Source organism: Malania oleifera, chromosome 13 (assembly GCF_029873635.1).
Source record: "Malania oleifera isolate guangnan ecotype guangnan chromosome 13, ASM2987363v1, whole genome shotgun sequence".
NCBI classification, from domain to species: Eukaryota; Viridiplantae; Streptophyta; class Magnoliopsida; order Santalales; family Ximeniaceae; genus Malania; species Malania oleifera.
In genome coordinates, this window is record NC_080429.1 from 43,431,028 (window position 1) to 43,454,363 (window position 23,336).

At 36.1% G+C, this 23,336-nt stretch overlaps 1 protein-coding gene across 1 annotated transcript in view; it reads right to left on the minus strand.

Moving 5' to 3' along the window:
* Positions 1 to 12,683, minus strand: part of LOC131146434 (uncharacterized) — a 49,395-nt gene extending 36,712 nt beyond the window's left edge. The window contains exons 1-7 of the mRNA XM_058096044.1: positions 9,651 to 12,683; positions 9,449 to 9,577; positions 9,158 to 9,349; positions 9,001 to 9,053; positions 8,550 to 8,853; positions 8,183 to 8,339; positions 7,877 to 8,086 (exon numbers count right to left, since the gene is read on the minus strand). Coding sequence (XP_057952027.1) covers positions 7,877 to 8,086; positions 8,183 to 8,339; positions 8,550 to 8,853; positions 9,001 to 9,053; positions 9,158 to 9,349; positions 9,449 to 9,577; positions 9,651 to 12,299 — 3,694 coding nt within the window. The 5' untranslated portion in view covers positions 12,300 to 12,683. The remainder of the gene's footprint in view (positions 1 to 7,876; positions 8,087 to 8,182; positions 8,340 to 8,549; positions 8,854 to 9,000; positions 9,054 to 9,157; positions 9,350 to 9,448; positions 9,578 to 9,650) is intronic.
* Between the last annotated feature and the right edge of the window lie 10,653 nt (positions 12,684 to 23,336).

Consider the following 23,336-nt stretch of genomic DNA (forward strand, 5'->3'; position numbering starts at 1 on the left):
GGGCCCTTTTAGACCTATTCACAATGTCCAACCCAACTAAATGATCTCTATCCTGTTAACGAGCATCCCAGCAAAAAAAATCCCTCATTAATTTCTTTAAACTTCAAGAAACTCTCACTGGGATTCTAAAAAGGGATCAATAATATAAGGGGATATAAAAGAGACAATGGATGAGAATCGCCACTAAAGGGACACCTGTGTATCTAATGGACCAACTTAGAACACCGCAGCCTGCTAACAAAGCAAAGACTCATATCAACGTCTATAAGGCTATAACCACAATACCACTCTTAGAAAAATTGACATTAGCCCCAACACCTCCTCAAAAACCTATAAAATGGTCAGGTCCTGTCCTCCGAAAGAAAGGGCATTGAATCATCATCAAAATGACGGTGAAAAATGAGACCCTTATGACTCACCTTAATCCCTCTGGCCAAGCCTCTTTCAACCCCTCCATCAATCATCCCACTAAGAGCATCAACCACAAGTAGAAAGGAAGGGGGATAGCCAAGACTTAGCCTCCTCATTCACTAAGATAGAGAAAACCACAAAGGAGAAACGCCCATGAATCCACTTCCTCCATCTTCCTCCAAAACCTTTCCTATCCATAATTTAATCCAATAAACCCCAATCAATCCAATCATAGACTTTTTCAAAATCCAATTCAACAAGAAGCCCCTCTTCCTTCTTCTAACTAACAATGTCCTCAAGCACCTCATTTGATACCAACACAGCATCTAAAACCTATCACCCATAAAAGCACTCCAATTATAGGAGATAATATCCACCAAGACTGATGCTACTCACTTAGATAAGACTTTAATTAAAATCTTATAAACACATGTAACCAAACAAATAGGTCTAAAGTCTTTTAACTCTAGCAGCACAGTCCTTTTTAAGCACCAATGTAATAAACACAGAGTTGAGGCTCCTATCTACCACCCATTGTCAAAGAACTCATGAAAGACTCTAAAAAGTTCATCCTCTAAAAATCCCGACAATCCAAAAATCCTTAAAGGGCATCCCCAGGCCACAAAGCTCCCCATTTTGCGAGGGTAAGTAGAGAGTCATCACAAACTCAGTGTAAACAGCCTTACCCCTGCTGCCTAATCCGCCACGGATTATCTGAACCAATCCCCTTTGTCAAATTTATGGTGGACACTATGATGCAACAAAATGAAACACCACAATTGATTAGAGAGACTTTCATGTTTAAAGTTATTAAGGAACACCCATTGGTCAATTTGTTTAAAAAATAGTTTTTAAAATATCTATGCTTTTTATATTTAAATTTATATGGAAAACTGCATTTTGAATATTGAGTTTTTGTCAATTTTTGAATATTACAATTTACGAATAGTTACGTTTTCTACTTAAACTTAGATGGATTTTTCACATTTAGGATTTTAGTTTTAAGAATAGTTTTGTTTTTTATTTAGTAAATGTTTTACAATTTAGCCAATTATAAATTCGAACACAACTTCAATTATTATGTTACAAAATAATTTATCTACCAAATTGGGAAAAAATTATTCCTAGGAGTGACAAATTATTTGCCAACTGCCATAGCTTATCCGATTCGAACTATCACTTAATTTAGTCCTATATGAATTTGCAATTTGGCTCTGGAGCTATATCTCTATCCATCTCAAACACAGAACCCTAGTCATATCATCCTCAAAAGGCCTCTCAAGCCACTCTACTTTGTCAATTGAAATGGGCACCAATTACTCCTCCATCATAGCTCTTCCCCTAATTTTCCTTTAAAATAAGTCCATATAGACGTTTGTAACCACCCACAATGCGGTCAAGATTCCTAATGGCCAAACCCATATCACCTCCTAGTTCTTTTATAAAATTCTTTTTTCTCTCGCCATTCATCACCCTATGAAACATTCTGCGGAATGATCCCCATCCTTAACCCAATTTATCCTAGACTTCTGCCTTCAACTCCTATCTTCACTCAGAAGAAGTTCAAACTCATTAGTCAACTAAATCCTTCTACCAACACCTTCTTCTAGGAGAGAGACCCCTTTTGTAACACAGCTAGTTCCTAAAAAATGCCTCTTTTCCTTAACCTCCACCAAAAATGTTCCACGTTGGAGGTTTTAACTTTTCCCTTCAAAAATTTCAACCTTCTCATAAAACAAAACCCCTCCCAACCTTCCACATTGCACTCTCCCCACCATTCTTTGCCAACCTCCATAAGTCATTGTGTGTTAACCTCAAACCTACATAGAGTTGGCCACCGCTTAAAAGGGTTAAGACTCAAGAACTAAAGGACAACTATATGAGACTACTTGAGAACACACCTCTTGGTTTTAAATGGGGAATGCATCCTCCATTCCTCCCACAGTATGGTGGACAAAAACCTATCAAACCTACTAGCAACAGGCCTAACACCATCAGCAAACCTAGTAAAAAATTGGCTTTTTTGGTGAAAACTGCTCTCACTTGTTTTTACATAGTCCCCTCTCTTAGGTTCTTTGGAATAACTTTGTTGGGATTTTTGTGAAAATTCGGTGTGTTCTACCATTTTGGAGAGCTTTTGTACTATAATGCATTAAGGGTTTTGGTAAGAGGAAAGAGAGGTAAGTTTTGTGGTGATATTGTACTGGCAATTATTTGGTGCATTTGGTCTGAAAATAATGCTAGAATCTATAAAAATATTGCCACTTCTGGCAACATGCTTTCAAGCATAGTGGTCTCACTTGTGTCCCCATGGTGCTTGGCAAATGGTTTCTTTTGTCATTTTTCTTGCAGAAGGATTTGTTGGCCAACTTTTCTTTTTTTTTCTTGTCTTTACTTTCTTTTGTTTATCTCTTCTCCTTTGGTCATAGGAGGATATCCTGATCTCCCTGGTTTTTCTTTGTTTGTACTCCTTTATTCCTTTAATACAATTCTTTGTTTATCAAAAAAATACATAGAGATAATACTATCAAATTAAATAAATCCGATTTCTAATTGGTATAGAAAGTTTGAATACAATGGTAACCAAATCAATAAGAAAAATGGTAATAAATGCTACTATTAAATAAGGAAAGCATATTAAAATTTAAAATTAAAATTTCACAAAAAATACCTGAAAAAAATAAATGGACATTATTGAGTTTTAGCACTTGCAAGTAATTTTAAGTAGGTAAAAATGTCAATGAGAAATTTTCGATAGTTAATAGAAGAATAGGTGTGTTTAAAAACTCAACCTCGACACTCCAAATCAACAAAGAACACTGGTTTGCTGCAGCCAATAGCTGCCATAGTGGGACTGCTGTTAATGACTATAACGTAATCTTTGATTTTTGTGACACCCTTCAGGGTGCTTGACTTGCTGTTCCACAGGCTGGCATCCCCTTGATGCCTTTTCAATAAATTTCCCTTTACTTAAAAATAGATTTCTTTAACTACCCCCACCCCCCAAGGGTTTGTTGAGAACACTTAAAGAGGACATTGAAAGGTGTTTGGTGTTTGAAGAAAATTTAAAAGAGACAAAAGGGAGAGACCGAAGGTCTACCCTTTCTGCCCATCTTAGTGTGTTTGTGTGCATGTTACTGATTGAAGAACTTGAGAGTCTGGTTTGAACCTGTGCTTCATCACTTGAATTAACTACTTCTGCATTGAGACTTCATTTTATTCTAAGCTAGAGGCTAGAGCCCCTTGTATGCTATTGGTAGCAAAGCGAGTACTGAAACAAAGGGAGGGTACAGAATCAACAAGCCTAGCAAATCATTGGCGGGGGAAGGAGACCTCTAGGAGTCAATAATTAGATAAATAGATGGAGCTTTCCAAGAACATCAATCAACAGTACCACCACCACCACCAACAAAGGCTTCTGAGCCCGCTTAATGTGCTTGAAAAAGGACGAATGAGACACTATATATACACACACTATTATTAAAATTGTAGACCTTTGGTCTCTCCTTTCTGTCTCTTTTAAATTTGCATTGCATTGACAAATATTGCATCAATTTCTATTTTTTTACAAGCAAAATAAAAACCTTTTAAAATGGCAAGGAGTACGCCTATAAGGCCATAAAGTATACTCACCAAAGAACTAACATTAACGTGTAGGAGAATTTTCAAGATAAGATAAAAAAGATGTCAAAACACTATGTCATGTTGACATGGTAGAAGTAATATTCTCTTATACTCGAATTGGAAATCACTAACTCATTTAAAATATATGTCTTTATCTCTTTGTCATCATCAAGATCTTTTATATTAGAGGGTTCTCACCATAGTTGTCAAATCGAGATTCGAATCACGAATCGAAATTCCAATTTTGGGAACTGAGAATCGAGTATCAAACCGAATTGTAAGATTGGATACTAGATCTCCAAAATCAATTCTAAATGACATGCATATATTGATGCATGAACTACAGAAAAAATAGTAAAATACATTTAAATTTTGAGCAAAAGACACTAACCTTCCTTGAGGTTTGCCAAAAATACAAAGACCTCCCCTGAGGTTTCAAAAATGTCATAGATCTCCTATGAGGTTTCAAAAATGTCAGAAACCTCCCCTGAGGTTTGCTACAAAGACAAAAATATCCCCTCAAAAAACTTGTCTTTTTTGCAAAAACTTATATTTTGCAAAAAGACAAGTTTTTTTAGGGGAGGTTTTTATCCTTTTGGCAAGCCTCAAGGGTCCTTGGAATTATTTAAACCTTAGGGGAGGTCTCTGGAATTTTTGAAACCTCAAGGGAGGTCAATGTCCTTTTGTCAAACCTTAGGGGAGTTTAGTGTCGTTTGCCCTTACATTTTTTACCATAAAAAAAATCGTATTTCATGTGCTTGCTTCCCTAAACAAATGAAAAGTAAGGGAAATAAGTCAAGAAATGTTAATAAAAAATGAAATTTATGTTGTTTAAGGGAAAGAATCAAGAAAAAATAATTTTAAAAAAATGAACTTTTGGGGTTTATCAACAGTTAAAAAAATCATATTTCTTTCATATTCTTTCTCAAATTAAAAATAAAAATAATAATTATCTTAAGAAAAGATAATAGCTGAAAAAACTACTAAAAAAAGCATTCTTTTGAATCGTAAGAACACAACAAAACATGAGTCACCACCTTAGCTAACAAGTGTTCTGCCCCTTATTAACAGCAGAACACTAAACTCCTCCAAGAGTGAAGAATGGTCTTGTGAAGGCAACATAAGACCTAAGGTTCTATTTTCTCAACTTTCTCAGCACAAAACTGACATAATGAAAGCTATAAAAAAAATAACAAAATAAAATAAAATAAATGTTCCTTTTGAGATTTTTAAACCAGTTGGGTCTGTCAGGATATGTTAAGTCTAGAGTTTGAATCAATGGTTAGATTCACAAGGTGAATCGATAGATTTGGCAATGCTTCAGTTGATTTCAGATTCCCTAGTAAAATTCGAAACGATTTGGCATGGAATTGATACGAATCGTATGAATCAAATCACTAACTGTAAGATTCTAACAGCTATGGATCTCACAACAATAGCAACACAACAACCAAGCCACAAGAGATGAATCCCACTAGGTGGGGTCAGAGACATGAAAACCCTTCCGCGGTTCCGCCTTTTGCGTAAACTAGGAATATCCTCACAATATTTAATTATTAATAAATCCTTACCATTTTGATCTAGGTAGCTTTCACATCTTTGAACCAGGGAAGCCCTTCTAATACTAAACTGCTTTTCTCCTTTTGGGATTCCTTAACCACCACTTCTATCATTGCCTTCTACCCCATGTCCTCGACTTTTAGAATCTCAATTTCAAGATTTTCTTTGTGCGCCACTATCGCTTCCATCTATTGGCTAACTAGAGTGGTCTCTCGAAGTCCCTCTTCAATGTCTTGTGTAACGGTCTTGGGCCTAATTCCGTTGAGGTATTGTCCGCTTTGGCCCACAAGCCTCACGAGTTTGTCCTATAAAATGTGTCTCACATAGTTGGAGTCCAAACCATCCTTATAAGTTCAAGATCTTCCTAGTACATATCTGATGTGGGACTGTGAGGACAAGCTCTCCTGTTCGATTTCTGATGTCCTCATTAGAGTGATCTCCCTAGTACACATCCGATGTGAGACCATGACAAGCTATCCCATCCGATCTCTAACATACTTGTTAGAGTGGCTTACACCTCTATATAGAATCTACTCACACGATAGTACCCTAGAGTGGATCCACTCACATGATAGTACCCCCAAGATGGCTTTGATACCAAATGTAATGGTCTTGGGTCCAATTTCGGTTAGGTATCATCCTTTTTGGCCAAATGGCCTCACAGGTTTGTCCTATAAAAGGCGTCTCACATAGTTGGAGTTCAAACCATCCTTATAAGCCCAAGATCTCCCTAGTACACATTCGATGTTGGACCGTGGCATCTTGGCAAGCCGATACTTATGTTCAAACCTACATCCAGCAACTTAGGCTAAAATGCACACCAAATAGGTCTATATCTCCCAATCCTACTGCCTCAAGCTCCCCTCTTTACTAGAATGATAATTGGTCTACCTGAAGTGGAAAAACCATCTTAAATACCCTTCCCACTCTCAAAATGAAATGGGATTGGACTCCACTTTTATCTTACAAGACTATAACAAAAGAGAGAAATGATCAAACACCACTATAGATAACCAATGTTGAGAAATATTAGAAAATCCATCCTCCCAATCTCAACAAAACATAAACCTATTGAGCAACTAGACACCTATCGCTCCCCTCCAACTCCAAGAAAATACGGCATTCTCCTAACAGAGATCCCTCAAAAATACAATTCCTAATAAACCTGTCAAAATACTGCATATTAGAAGTGATCCTAGAACCCCATTCAATGTAGGAAACCTAACCACTCAAAGTCACAAATTAAAAGGGGAATGAAAAACATACTATAGATACAATTCATCCAAAAGATACGGGTGAAGGATTATGTAGCAAGGTAGATCTACTGACCTCACCCTTTAATCTCTAATAAAATAGAATAAGAAAAGAAGCAATTAGAAAAATCAACTCCTAAACCTAATATCCCAACTGCTCCCTCCCCCAACCCCCCCCCCCCCTTCACCCCGACATACAAAAAATAACGGGGCAAGGTTAAAATCTTATATTCCCTTTATCTTCAATCAATTGGTGTTGGCACTTAGGCTCCAAACTCTCCAGTCCTCTTAACAACCACCACCAAATCTCCCTGATCTTGCAGCCTAAACTGCAGAGATCACCACTCAAGACTCACCCACTGCCACCGCAAATATCATCCTCTCTCTCCAATCCAACTAATTCCACTCTCTAACTCCCTCTCATTTTTGCCTTCTGTTTGAATTTAATTGGGATTTTAGAATTTTCTCTGATAATTTCAACAGGACTGCTGCTCATAATCCCCACAACACAACCATAGGACCACTGCTTGATATACTATCTCTATTGATAAATTATTATTTATATTGTGTACCATAAATTTTTTATTGCACTGACTAAGACCCACACAGCCAAAAAAGTAATTTCCCTCTTATTGTTGTGGTGGTGTATAATTTATAGTGGGCTTCAAGAAAATCAAGTTATTTTATTGTTAGTAATATGCAACTTGCGCTTCAGATGATAACACCCCTCTCTCAGTTTAAATGGCATGCCTCTCACTATCAAGATATGTTTACAATGTGCAATACCGTGCCTATGGCTTCAAGAAGCTCGAGTTCTTCCATATCCAGTAAATATGCAACCAGTGCCCTCGTCAAAAATGTTCACTTTTGACAAGCTGCAGTTATAATCAATAAATAAAAATAAATAAAACAAAACAAAATGTCAAAAATGTTCACTTTTGACAAGCCACATTTATAATGAATAAAATAAAATATAAATATAAATATAAATATAAAACAAAACAAAACGTAAAACCTAGTAAACTTACTTCCATCACTACGGAGACTGCCCTTAACTTGTTCTTTTGGACCAACATCAATATTTGAAATCCCAACTTCAAAATTTTCCTTTCCAGATGATGCAGGTTGATACTTCCCATCAACAATTTTGGCTGAATTCTTATGCCGTCTACCTTTTCTCCCTGCCCTCTGGTCAGGAGGCAAAACAGCATCCTCTAGAATTCCGCCATTCACGAAGCCTGCAGAATGAAAAAAATAATGGTAACAGCTTACAAAAATTTTAAATTTATATCACATTTAGCCAGATTCAGAACGACCACTATACAATTGCTAACCTTGTTTAACTTTGGCAAGAGACTGATTTTGGGTACTTCTATTCCTTTGGGTGCCAGAATCAGAACAAGTATCAGCTGACATTGCAGCTTCATCTGAAGAGTTCAGAGGCATGCCTTCTGAATTGTTTGGAAACCCATGATTCTGATCTGACAGATCCTGAAAAGCGCGAGTCCATAAGTATTTTCATGGCTAAGAATGCTAAACTTTATCAACTTCCAAATTAAACAACATGAAATTTCTGACTATTCTCCAGAGCGACTTGATTCAAAAATGCAATTATCCATAGAAAATGAAACTTCATGAGACAAAGCACCAAGTTTTATATCATTCCAACTCACTAGAAAGCATTAGCAAAGGGATAGTTACATGCTTAGCAAGCCTCAAACGCTGTTCCTGCATATCTTGATCATCAACACCAGGCTTCTGATAGGCATTGGGCAAGACCCCTGACACCTTCTCAGGAAATGGTCTATTAGTTTTCTTATGCAGCTCAGCAAGATGCTTCTGTTTGGCTTCATGCTCAATCCGTCTTTGATACTCCAAAGTCTCTTCTAACTTTCTTTCTTCTGCTTCAAGCTCAATTTTACGCCTATATTCCTCTTCTTGTTGTTTGAGGTCATCACTGCCGACAGAAATGACCACCTCAGGATCTGAATGATCCGGAAAGGAACTGTAGAAAGAGACACATTAAATGAACATAATTTTTTTTTAAAAAAATAAAAAGTATATCCAATATTTCCTTTCAGAATTAAATAACGGGATGTTCAAGAGAGAGTGCATATCAAGAGTGCCTAGCAAAAGAAACCAGGAAGCATACATGCATTCAGCAGTCTTGTGATTAAGCACATGCTGCTCATTACCACCAGCAGTCTGCAAAGTAGAAAGGGGAAAATGAAGAAAGAAAAATAATGCAGCATAATGTAATTTCTACAAAGTAAGTTGGTAATAGAAATAAAAAGACCATTGAAAAGAACCTTTGGGTCCTTGTTCTTCCTGAACTCCTTATTCTTTTTCTTTTCCTTTGCCTTATCCTGTACATGTCTTGAATTATCACTTCCTCCACTAGTTCCCTTCTTAGAATCAAGTGCAAGTTCTGCTAAAAAGGCTTCTCTTGCGGCATCAGATTTTTCTGTGGCATATTTCTCTGCAAGATCCTCTAAGTGTACCTGGAAAAGAGATATTACCACCTCAAATACATAAATCAAGGCCCACAAGATGCAAGAAACATGAAACAGACACAAACAAGTTCAAAAGAGTACACAAACCCGCAAGAACGACTTCACTAAATGCAACAATATCGACCGATAATCATGGGCAGAAACAGGATCAAGATTAAGCTCCAGCTGTTGCATGCCAGAAACATTCCGCATGATTCTGGCATCAATTTTGCTGAGCTGCACAAATGAACAAGTGAGATAAAAGTGCAAGAGCCCATTAAAATATTGCATCTATCACAGAACAACCAACCTCTATAGACAATTGTTCTTTCTGTCTCTGGATCGCAACTTCAATGCATGCATCCACTTGATGCGGATAGTCTTTTGTTCTACAATCATCATCTTCTCTGGATTCCAGGTCACACAGATGAGAAGTCACGCGAGAATTAGTTTCATCATATCCAAACTGATTACCATTCAGAGTTTCAGCTTCTCTTAAAATATTCCTCACAGCATCTAATTCAAATCTATTGCCAATTACGACAACATCAGCTTCGGTCTCAAGCTCTTCTTGCCGCTTCCTTAGGATAGATTCATAGCTCTGGTGGCCAAATTCCATGATGTTCTCCCTCTTCTTCCCTTCTTCAAGACAGATATCCTCAACTACCTGCAATGCTTCCTCATAACTTATGTGCTCACATTTTCTCTCACACAAGTTCTGGAGGTGATAAAACTCTTTCTCAAGCATCTGAAGAATTTCCATGCCTTGTTGTGCTTTCTCTTCTCTTGCATGGTTCCAAGATGCCAATTGTTCAGCACTACTAGGGCCAGTGAAAATCCAGGACAATAAAGGATCGGTTTCCGGTAGAAACCCATTTTCATGGCTAATAATAGCAGTAGTTGCTGCACCCACATCATCTGTGATGGCACTGTGATATGTGTTCAGAGGTTTGCTCGGCAGCAAACGTTCATCCAAAAGGAGACATAATGCATCTCCATTGAGAACAATCTTCTCTTTAATCTCAGAACCTTGAGTGTCATTGTTCGTGTCGTCCATGGAACTACTATTTTGCTCAGACTGTCTACCCAAACCACAGGTGACAGACAGCTCATGCAAGAATTTAAGGATTTTCCTAAGCTGCGAAGCTCCCAGAAAGCATATGCACAAAGGTGTTTGGTCCACACCACAGTTCAGGAGCTGTGAGCCACAAGCAAGACCCTGTAGCTCATCTATCGAGAACTGTATCACTTTGTTAAGATGGCTTGCAGCAAGATATTTATGTTTAATAAGAACCTCAAATAATGCACGGATTCTTTCCAGGAGCTTTGCACACTCGGCGTCATCACACAATGGCCAGCTGTGAGCAGTGAAATTCGCTTTTGACCCCTGGTTCCAATCACCTTCTCTCCACTCAATACTGCGCATGTTATCATGGTCTTTACCCTCTTGGGTGTTGCCATTGCAAAGATTCCCAGCATTTCCCTTTACAAATGAAGAATCACGTGCATCTTTGAATGAATCCTTACATTCTGAATGGTTTTCCATATCAAATTCATCAACAATATCGGGATCTTGGCATTTTGACTTATTTTCCTGCATTTTTACAGCAGCAGAAACATCCAGTGGTTTCCAAGAACAACTTAGAAGCATTTCAATCCACTCATTGTCAACATGCTGTGGTAAAACCGACTGCATTTTAGGCAAGAGGTTTCCCATATGCTCCTGCACAACATGCTGCATGTGAGATTCAGATTCAACAAATTTCTCACCACAATGGCAGCACAACCAAAACTTCCACGACTTGTTAGCTTCAACATAAGACAAGGCTTCCAATAAAACATCGTTAACCAAACTGTCCTTCAATGAACTGAAATGGGCCTTGAGATCACAAATCCTGACTTTAAGCAACTCCTTCTTCGTATCAATATTGATGGACTTCCAATAAGAATGAACCCAATCCCTCCTTTCCGCAGAAGATGCACTTTTCCTCAAATTTACAGACTTCCTCCGCTCTCCAACTCTCTGGTTTCCAGACAAAGACAACTCCCCAGACCTGTTCTCTTCATTTTGTGATTGAGGTGAATCAGACTTCTGCTGCAAAAGTCTTGCAGCAGCCACCCGAACCTCAATCTCCTTCCTTCGCTCTTCAGGCGTCTTCATTGCCTTCTTAATCTCATTTGGCCTTCTAGCCTGAGCCAACCTCGCCTCCATTGGGTCCTCCAGCGGCCGCCTTATGGGAATCAACCTGAACTTCTCCTCCCCATTTCCAAGGTTCTTCATCCACGTTGAAATTGAAGCAATGCTTGATTTCTGAATAAGTGCGCGCAGCTCCTGCTGCACATGCCCAATCCGCGCATCGGCAGTTGGAATCTTCTGCTGACTCTCTTCTTGCAGGCTCTCCTTCGCAGGATCAATCGGATTCTCTATTGACAGCGCTCGCTCACACTCTTGCACCACTTCTTCATACTCCTTCCCGTCATTAGCCGCCTCATAGAGCAAATTTGCATAGAAATGGGCAAACTCGACCGAATCAGGACTCAAAGAGACCGCTTTTCTGGCAGACTCAATCGCGTTCCTCAGATGCCGTTGCTTCACATTAGGATCATCTATAATCGAGGCCACTTTCACACAAACAGTGCCTTGTACTCGGTGAATCAAGGCACCGTGCGGTGAGCCCTCATGGCGAACACTCGACTCCTTCAAAAGTCTTAGGGCTTTAGTGTGGTTCCCGCGGCGAAGCGTGGTCAAGGCTCGCTCGCATTCAAGCTTGATTGCCAAGTAAGACGAAGTGTCCGATTCAATCGGAGCTTCGATCTTAGTCTGATTAGAAGAATCAACAGTCGGGGACCTATCCGGCTCGGAGGAACTCAGCCCATCTCCCCCGGACAGGATTGCCACCGGAGAACCCGCCGGCGACGGTCTGGAGCGTTGAGCGAGGTTTCGCTTCTTGGGCCCCATCAGTTGATTTTGTGGCTCGAACGCATAACACAGTAGATATATATATATATATATATATATAGAGAGAGAGAGAGAGAGAGAGAGAGAGAGAGAGAGAGACTCACTTCGATAAAAAGAGGAAAACCAGATGGATTCGAGAAGAGAGAAAAGACAAAGTTAAATTCCAGAGAGGGTCCAGAGGGAGAGGAAAAGAAGCGTCGCGGCGACTGCGCGAGTGGCTGCGGTGGTGCAGCGGCGTTGGCGGCGGTGACAGCGACGGTTGATCGGCGGCGAAATCGAAGAGAAGAGTGCAGTGGGTGTCTCAGACACACCTACCCGCAGGGAAGGGAAAGAAATTGGGTGAGGTTTCCGTATAAACAAATGAGCGAGGAGAGACAACTCAGCGCGTATATACAATACATACCTACAAATAAATTGTAGGTTAGGCCTCTGATTTCATCCAATTAATTATTACTTGTTATTATTTTAATAATATTTTTTTTCAAAGTTGATCCAAAAAATAATTCATTTTAATTTGTGATTTATAGGTTTAATGAAAATGAATAATGGCATATGATAATGATGGTTATCATAAATGATTGCATTAAAAAAATCCGAAATACTTATTAATTGAACTATTTGGATCTAGAAGGTCATTCCTACTTTAAAAGTAATATTTAAAGAATATTCGCCAAATACTCAAATAATATCGGCATACTTTATATAGTTAAAGTTTGTCTAAAATTTGAGAGTTATATTTGACATGTAGTGAAAACAAAGATAAAAAAGAAAATATAAGGCACTAGACGTGTGAGTTAAAAAATTTTAATATCTTTCGAGTATTTAGCGTATGGTAAAAAAATATTGATAAGAATGTAAGTAATAAGATGTAGGAGTCTAATTTTTTTTGGATTTTGCACTTCTTGTTTTCGTTTTATCTGATTTTGTTCTCAGGTGATCAAACACGTGGTTAAATCAAATTGACGTGTTGTTATTAAATTAAATGAATGCTTACAATGAAATACGTTTTATTAAAGAGAGAGTGACAAAAAAGAAATTTGTTAGTTAATATGTTTTATTAAAGAGAGAGCGACAAAGAGTTTTTATTAGTTTTAACAGATTTCTCCACTTATCTCTTTGATTGTCGAGAAATTTCTTACGTGGAATGTTGTCTACCTCATTCTAAACCGTTTAGATCATAATGACATGACATCCTTGTTACTATTCCTTCAAACTATGATTTATAAAAGCTATAAAAAACTTTTAGCATTGTCACGGTATCACATCATTTTATTATAAGGATAAAAGATACCCACTTTCCTTAAAATTTGGCAAAATAGCATACCTCCTTTTAGGTTTTAGAATTTTCTTTTAGCTTTCAAAAATTTTATGAACTTACCTCAAGATTTGACAAAAATATATAGATATAGGAGGTATAAATGTCTAAAAAAAATCAAATGTCAAGAAAGTTCGTGAGATTTTTAAAAACTCAATAAAGATTCGTATATTTTTCTCAAATTTTGGGAAAAACTCAAAGAATTTTTAAAATTTTAAGTTTGTTGTTCAGACCAAAATGTAAGAGAAGGTGGTGCCTTTTCTCCTTTTATTGCATGATAGATTTATTATTTGTTGACCATATGTAAAAGTTATTCTAAAAATTTGACAAAGAAAACTTTAGGAAATTATATTTTAATTTGGTCATAACCCATCCCGCAATCAATGGTTTTATTTAGGGCTTTATTACTAATAATCCTGTGTTATGTTTTTTAGTCAAAAATCTCTTAGGAGTAGGATTTGATTTTTGAACCCTTCCTATACCTACATTATCCAAATGCTGCACTAGTATCCTTGTGGTCCTTGACCAAGAGTTTACTGATATTTGTGCTTTATTTATTTAATTTATTAAGGAAGCTACTCAGCCATGACCACATGATTTTGAATTATTTTTGGCTTTAAATCCTCTAAATTAGGGAGAAAAAGGCTTTGGAGGGTACATTGGCTACCAAAATTCAATAATGATAATAATATAAGTAATAGCAGTGTAATTATGTATTTTTCCTACATTCTTTTTCTCTTTTTTAGACGAACTATATAAAAGGAATAATTTATCTCTCGTTCGGTCAACCATCCTAAATATTGTGTCACTTATGTCTAATATTTACACTAGTTTTCTACATGTGCTATTCGAGAGGAAGGAAGATGCATGAAATGAAAGAGACATTTAATCAAATAAAATGAGTTTGATTCATAACTTTCTTCATAATACAAATGGTAGTATTATTGTATGAACAAAATGTGAAAGAGTCAACATATATGTCGGACTTTTTAATATTAAAAAACAAGGTAAAAGGCACTTACCTTTCCTAATATTTGGTAAAAAAGACAATAACCTTTTTTGAAACTTCAAAAATTTCAGGAGTCTCCCCTAAGGTTTCAAAAAACCCAGATCCTCCTCTGAGATTTGTGTCTTTTCAAAAAACCTTAAGGGATGTCTGTGGCATTTTTTGAAACTAACATTTATGGTGTATTTCCAAGAGGAGGGTGAATTGGATTTTAAAAACTTTTTGGCTAATTAAGATTGCCGATTCACCACATCATATCCCATTTAAAATAAAGGTGTGTATGTTAAATGAATTAAGTAATGAATACAAACACACATGTGTAGAGTATATCTCATTTAAATTGAATATATGTATGCAAAATAATTATAACAATAAATAAACAAGCATACACGTGCGTAAATTAAATGAGATAGAGAGAGCGAGAGAGGGAGAGAGAGAGAGACACACACACACACACAAGATTTGTCAACGAGGTTCAGTCAATCTTGCCTACATCCCCACCTTGGACCAATCACTCAAGGATTCATTATATGCTCACTTAAAAAGGAAGAGCGATGTCGTTTACACTTCTCCTTACGAGGCAAAGTCTCCCTGACTCACTTATGAGCAAAGCCAAACCGATTCTCCTTATGTGGCAGAGTCTCCCTAACTCAATTTACTAGGCTGAGCTAAACTCATTACTCCTTATAAGGTGGAGTTTCCCTAACTCAATTCACCAAACCGAGTAAAACTAGTTCTCCTTACGAGGCGGATGTAATGACCTTAAAAATAGTTATACAAGATTAGGGGAATGATCCTTTAAAAAAATTGTTATTATATTAAATTAATTAATTAAACAAATTAAATGAATAGTATTAAAAAAATTGAATTGATTGAATTAATTAAATAAATAATATGATGGGTATATATGTACTAAAGCATTAGGGATGCTTCTTTAGTAAGCATAAAAAACAAATTGGAATTTCACATTCAGGAGCCCCCAACCTATGAGCACATTTTCTTTCTCTCTCCTCATGCCCTCACTCTCTCTCTCTTCAATTTCTTCCCAATCTTCAGCCGAATCGACGATCAGACACTACCACGAGATCCCAACTTCGATCCTTAGCAAGTTAATCAGAGCGAATTTTAAGTTTGAGCTTCCTAGGCACCACTCCAAGGCTAGGGTAAGGATAATGAAATTATATCAGTTAATTATTTTTAAAATTTAATTAGTTATTGGGAGTGTGTGGGCTTAGGAAATGTGAATATGGTTATTGTTCTAGGGTTGAGTTGATTAAACTAGGGTTTATGAATACAAGGTTTTGTGTGAACGCTGCAGGCACTGTTATAGGATCCCTGTAGACATTTCTTCAAGAAACAGGTAAGGGAATAGATTATGTCAGAAAATTTTTAGAAAATTACCGGTTAGAAAGGAGTATTTGATTACATAAATTATGTATATGAAATTCTGGAGATTCTGACATATGAGATTGATATTTATGAATTAATGTCTCATTCTGGGAAATCAGATGTTTTAATCGAGTAAGCCCTAGAGGTTGATTAAATATTATTTTTCAACAAAATATGTTTTTCCCAGATAGTTAGTATGTTATAGAATAACACTCAAATTGTGTGGCATGAGTATAAATATTTTTACAGTATATATATCAGCAAGTCAAATTATTTTATGATCATATAGAAAGTGCAGTTGATAATGATTTTTTTTTTTAGAAAAGTTATAAACATTACAGAAATTATGACATTGTACAGTACATTATGATAATTTAGATATAGCCGGCTTAGTGTCGTGACAATATAGCCGACCTAGATGCCATGATAATATTGTCGGCCCAGTGTCGTGACAATATAGCCAACCTAGATGTCGTGAACAATATTAATATGACAGTTTATTCAGAAATCATGATAAGATAGATTTTATATAGAAACATGCAAATGACAAATTTTAGGAGGAAAAGTTTATGTTACAATTATACTATATGAAGTGTACTATATGATAGCAAAACCCTGATGGATTGTTCAGATACAAAGCACAGTACCATTGCTATACAGATTAGACATCCAATGCAGCCACACTATTAGATATGGCATAGGTGGATGGACGCCGATTAGCCATATAAAAGTAGAGTTACCCCCTAGAGTCTGGACCAGCTAGGTAGGCAATCAAACATATAGTTATAGTTGCAGTTACAGCTACAGATACAAACATAGTTTGACTTAACCTGGTAGGCCAATCAGAGTTAAGTCTAGCTTTTGGGCCGCACAACCTGAATCTTGTTGGGTTAATTCATGACTTAGCCTTCCATTTGGGGAAAACTTTCAGTATTATACATATACAGAGGATGATTTACATATATATAGAAAGTTTTTATGATACAATATGCTTATGTTAAAAAATGTGATTTTACCAGATTTATAGCAGTATGAGTACAAATTTACTTGATTTATCAGTTACAGCTATTTCAGTACAGATGACTATATACAATATATGTTTATAGCACACTAGAATTCATGATGCCACACACTGATAATAATCTATCCCATCTTACTGAGAGGTGTCTCACCCCAGTATTCAAACATTTCAGGAAATCAAGACAGATGAGCGGAGCGAGCTCCAAGGTAAAGAGGATCTTAGTACCCTAGTATTCAGGGTAAGTGTTTTAGAGTTGGGAATATGTTTTGTATAATCCCTAGAGTATTTTATGTATTTTTTGGAATGTATATGTATATGTATCGAGGTTATAGCACTTTGGTATTGTATATGAGAGTTAGATACATTATGTTTTCCGTTGCAATGATAGTATGTACTTATGGACAGGTATATCCTCGATACCCCATCCTAGATTCGGGTTTACTGTCTGGCTATTATTATTGGTATAAGAGCTTTATATGATAATGAAAAAAAAAATATAATAGAAATTTTGGGTCATGACAGCGGAGTCTCCTTAGCTCAATTTACCAGGTTGAGCCAAACTAGTTCCTTCTTACAGGGTGGAGTCTCCCCATCTCAATTTACCAGACTGAGCCAAACTGGTTCTTCCTTACGAGGCGGAATCTCCCTAACTCAATTTACCAGACTGAGCTAAACTGGTACATAAAACAATTTTTTTGTACAATAGAAAATGCTTCTCAAAATAAGTAGATTTGTACACATTGAAGAACTATATGCACTCTCATATGGTTTATAAAATGAAGCTCGGTAGAGTATATGGTTTTCTCTCTCAAATATTTTTCAAGTAAAATGGTGAGAGTATGGAAAATGATTTTTCTTTTATAAAAGATGACCTTTTGAAATTCAAACACCAAAAGGCTTCCAAGAAAAAATTATAAATGAATATATGCTCTTGCCTTTTCTCAAGAAGCTTATCAAGCAAAATGTATATCAATGAATACATGCTCAACGCTTACCCTAAAGAATTTCTCCAAAAAATATGTAACAACTTGCTTATCTTAACATATAATAAACATAATCAATGATAAAGTTAACCTGAACCCATGGGCAACGGGGACATCCCAGACATTTACAACGGAAACCTAAGCAACAGTAAATGTAAATCACATACATCAAACCATAAATTACATAATACCAGAGTCAACTACATTCCCAAAATACTGTGTTTATATATATTCCCAAAAATACAAAAATATTTCATAATACCAGAGTCAACTACATTCCCAAAACACTGTGTTTATATATAGATTCCCAAAAATACAAAAATATTTCATATCTAGGAACCTACAACATAAATCTTCTATTCCTAGATCAAAACTTACCCACCTAGCAGGATAATACCACACTATCTCAACGGCAGCCTCGATCCGCCGGTCTTTCTGGATTTCCTGAAAATTATTTAATGTGCAGGGGTGAGACACTTCTTAGTAAGGGAAAACAAACTAAATACAGTTGTGTGGAAACATGAATATTTAATGCTATAATACATATACCAGAAAACATTCATTTTAACATAACTGAGATAAGCTTATACTTTCATAATTTCTAATAAATCATACTGTTCATAAAATGTCTGGTATAACTAGTAATACTGAAAATCTACCCAGAATGTATATCTAGCTAGTGTCATGTATTACCCCCTATGACGGGTTGTGCATCCTGAAGGCAGGACCCAACAATGGCTGGCCGACCGCTGCCAAGTCAAAAATGTTTGTAAGTACGATGGGCTCGCCACACCCAGGTCCGAATTGCCAAATGGACGTCTACAACTCTATACTGAAAGTCGCATCGATTATCCATCTCCCACCCCCTTGTGGGGCGGTAGCACAAGTCTGAATATAATAATCTGATCTGTATAGCAACGATACCGTGCTCCTGTAACTAAACTGAACTATCATCCGAGTTTTGATAACATATAATACATGATAATATACTTGTCTAACAAAAATAGATTCATAGCATTTTCTGTAATAACATACATACATACAACCTTGCGCCGATTACTTTCATAACTGCGGCCTTGTGCCGAACATTCATAAATACAGTCTTGCGCCGAAATCACACATAGTACACGACCTTGCGCCGACTATCAATCATGGCCTTGCACCGAACATTTCATACATATAATTCTGAATAAATAATTCATATATCATGTATTTTAAAACCATAATGTACTACATTATTTCATAATTTTTGAAAACATACATTATTCGTAAAACTAACATAACGTAATACTTTCCATGTAAAATAATATTCATGCCACACAATGTTGAATAAAACCATACATTCCATTCTAAAATCATATTTTCTAGATATTTTATAATATATATACATTTCAACATAATAGCAGTAATTTTCCCAAATATGCATTTTCTTAATAATATACAAATATAATACATGCCTTCCTGAAAATTAATTTGCTGATAAATAATAATAATTTGCATAGAAAATAACTACTTTAGTTTATTCCCTTACCTGATTACTGAAAAAGCCCCTATAATATCTTGGTCTTACACCCATAGGGTTCCTCAATCAACACCCTAAAAACGACAACCCCCAGAACCAAACTTCAGTATTTCTTTGTGAATAACATTTCCTATAACTATGGGAAGACCAAATTTTAAATAAATGGTCTTACCTTAAACTAGGGATGAATTTCAATTCAGTCCCACCAACGATCTGCTCTGGAAGATTTGGAGAGAACTTCCCTAGGAGCGTCGTGGTAGCCTCAGATCGTCGATTCGGCAAATGTTGGAGCCGAAATCGAAGAGAGAGTAGAGAGAAACCGTAGAGAGGAGAGAGAGAGAGAGAGAGAGAGAGAGAGAGAGAGAGAGAGATTGAGAGAGAGGATTTTTCTGATTTTCTGCATAAAAATTCGAAGTTTGGGCTATTTATACTATGAGCTTTGTCAACGAGCCACGTCACCTAATCGACGAGGTCAAGAGGCAATTCGTTGACGAACTCTCCCACTCGTCGACGAAATTCAGAGTCGCCCAAATATCCTCTAGGTATTTTCTCGTCGAGGAGATGTACCCTGTCGACAAGCTCTATATACAACGTCGTCGATGAATGCTTCTTGTTCCCCCCCCCCCTTTTAAATTCTATTTTCTCCTCCTTTTAGTTAAATACATTTATTCTTTGGGTCATTACAAAATATTTTTCAAATAAAAGAATATGAGAGAAACTAGAAATTTCCTTATGACACCCCCGAACCCGAAAATAGGGTCCGGAGTGTTATTCTAAATAAATCTATGATACCACATAAATACATAGCAGAAGATCTCCATAACAATTACCAGAGTAACTAAAATATCCCAATATACTAATAAATCCATCCCATTATCACAATGAAGTTCTGAACTTATCAAAAACATAAATAAAATATCAACAATATCTCAAATATCAATTTAATACATTCTTAGGAATTTCAAGATAAACGAGAATAACAAGATTAACAATTAATCTAAACCTCGCTATCTAGTCCCACCCACAATTCCATTGCGCTACTCTAATTACTGTCATACTACACAGGGCATCTGAAAAATGATACATAATGATGGGGTGAGACACCTCTCAGTAAGACAGAATAGATTATTATTAGTGTGTGACAACATGAGTTCTAGTGTAGCACAAATAAATATATATATATATATATATCCTTTAAATAATAAACTATAACTGATAAATCATGTAAATCTGTACTCGTATCTATATATATCTAGAAAATACATACTTTCATCATAGCATACTTATCGTAATAAACTACTTTGTATCTGAAGGTCATCTGTGATATATATACATACACAAGACTTTCCCCCGAGACTTGCATACATCTCGTCATGTAATCACCCCATATAACCAGATTGTGCGGCCCGAAGGCAGGACTTAGCATCAGGCCTACTGACTAGTGCTAAGTCAAGTATAGTCTTGTCTGTCAGTACGATTTGCCTACCCCATCCCGAAAAATCCTTTAGAAGGGGTCTCCTGGAATACCCCTTCAGGAGGAACTTTACTCAAGCCAAATTGACCATTCCATTCCAACACCCTATCTAAGTAGTGTGGTTGCATTGACACATCATACTAGCAATGATATCGTGCTCTCAATCTGAATCATGTCTGGTTCATCGGGGTTTTGATAACATATAGTATATTTCATATATTCAAGTTGTAACTTTATCACATTTTTCATAAATTTGTATAAAATCTGTCATTTCACAATTTTCATAAAACCATTATATCATAATCAGCACACAGTCATTTATCATCGGCACACGACCATTCATCATCGACACACAACCATTTAGAATCGGCACATAGCCATATATAAATAATTGTATCATAATTCCATAATTTTTACTACATTTCCTAAAAATCATCGCCAAATCGTACCTATTTTGTTTATTCAGAAAATAATCTAACATGCTAATTTAGGAAATAAAAATAATCATACTCATGCGACACAATTTGAATAAATATTTCATAATATAATGATCTACCTGGAAAAACATATTTTATTCACCTATTTAACTTAATTCCAAAATATTCCCAAAAATCTAATTAATCAAATACTACAATTTGATAATCAAATACTACAATTTAATTAATTAATTTTTCTGAAAATAACTGACATAATCTATTCCTCTTACCTTAGTCTTGGAGTTGTGCCTAGGATCCCTAAATGACAATTCTACTCCGATTAACTTGTTAAGGATTATCGCTAGGACCCCGTAGTGGTGTTCATTTTCCGATTTTGCTTACGAATGAAGGACAAATCAAGAGAGAGAGAGAGAGAGAGAGAGATGGGCGGAGGAGAGAGAGAGAGAAAGAGAGAGTTTGAGGAGAGAGAGTGAGAAGTGCTTCACGACCAGAGAGTCTCCCATTTGAAATCCCACCTTCAATTTTCAATCTAGATGCTTCTAGCATCCAGATTCCTTATTTACACACACACACACACACACACATATATATATATATATATATATAAACATATTATTTTATTGTTATATTATATATCCTAACATATATATATATATAAGCATATTATATTAATAAATTATATTATATGATTTAATTAATAATTATTATTAATTAATTAAATTATTATTATTATTTTTACACTTCAAGTTGTATATATATGTATGATGATATAAGCTTGAACCTTTTCAAATAAAGCCCCAAAAATATTTTTCTTAAAAAAATATTTAAGAAGAGTGAGAGAAATATGAACTTTGATTTCCAAAAATAATAAGGAGACTTTTAAGCTATATATTATGAAAGTGAATATAAGGTTGAGCTCTCTAATAAATTTTCCCAAAAATAATTTTCAAATGAAAAAGTATGGGAAATTTAATTTTTGAAAGCATAAGAATAAAATATCTTCAAGCAATATATTTATGAATGAAATATAAGCTCAAGCCTCTTTAAATAAAACCCTCTCCCAAAATGATTTTCAAAATAAAGGAGTAGGAGAAAGTATAAATTTTGCACCAAAGAGATTTTGCAATAAAATGAATGTGGGGGAACTTTGATTTAAAAAATATGCCCAAAATATTTGAGAGGATTTTTAAAGTAATCAAAGTTACTAATTAAACTTATGAATGGGCTATATATAGACTTCCCAAAATTTTGACCGTTAAGGGACATGGTGGGAATTATTAAAATTATTTAATTAAAAATTAAACTCGTTTAGCGCTAAAAAAAATGCCCAAACCCGAGAGGTTCAATTGACTGGTGAAGGCGCTGGTCGGCTAGCCTTAGTTAAAATTCATATTTTCAAAGAGGGTCGCTCGACTGTGGAAGATATTTGTCGGCTGGCCATAGACGATTTCCCAACCTTCGTAGGTTCGGTCGGCTAGCCTTAAGAGCCAGTTTGTCGGTTCATTAAGTTGGTCAATTGGGGCAATTTAGTTCACTGAGGTCGGTCAAATGGTCTTTAAAGAATCTGGACCAAGTACTAACGTCGGTTGGCTGGGCGTTTCAAGAGAGAAGATGGTCGGTCGACCGAGGCTTTCTAAACATGCCAAATATAAAGGTCAATCAGCTGGGGCTTTTATGCCTAAAGATGGTTGGTCAGTCGTGGCTCTATAAATCACTAGGACAGTCAACTTGAGCAAATTTAACTGGAAAGGATCGATCAACCGAGGTCATTGAGATTCTTAAGTTTAGCCCTTTTTATGACCCTAAAGATATTTCAAAACCTTTGTATGATTTTAATTTTTAGGAAAAAGGTTTTTTATGAAAGTGTTGGTCCCCTATGTTCAATCTAAG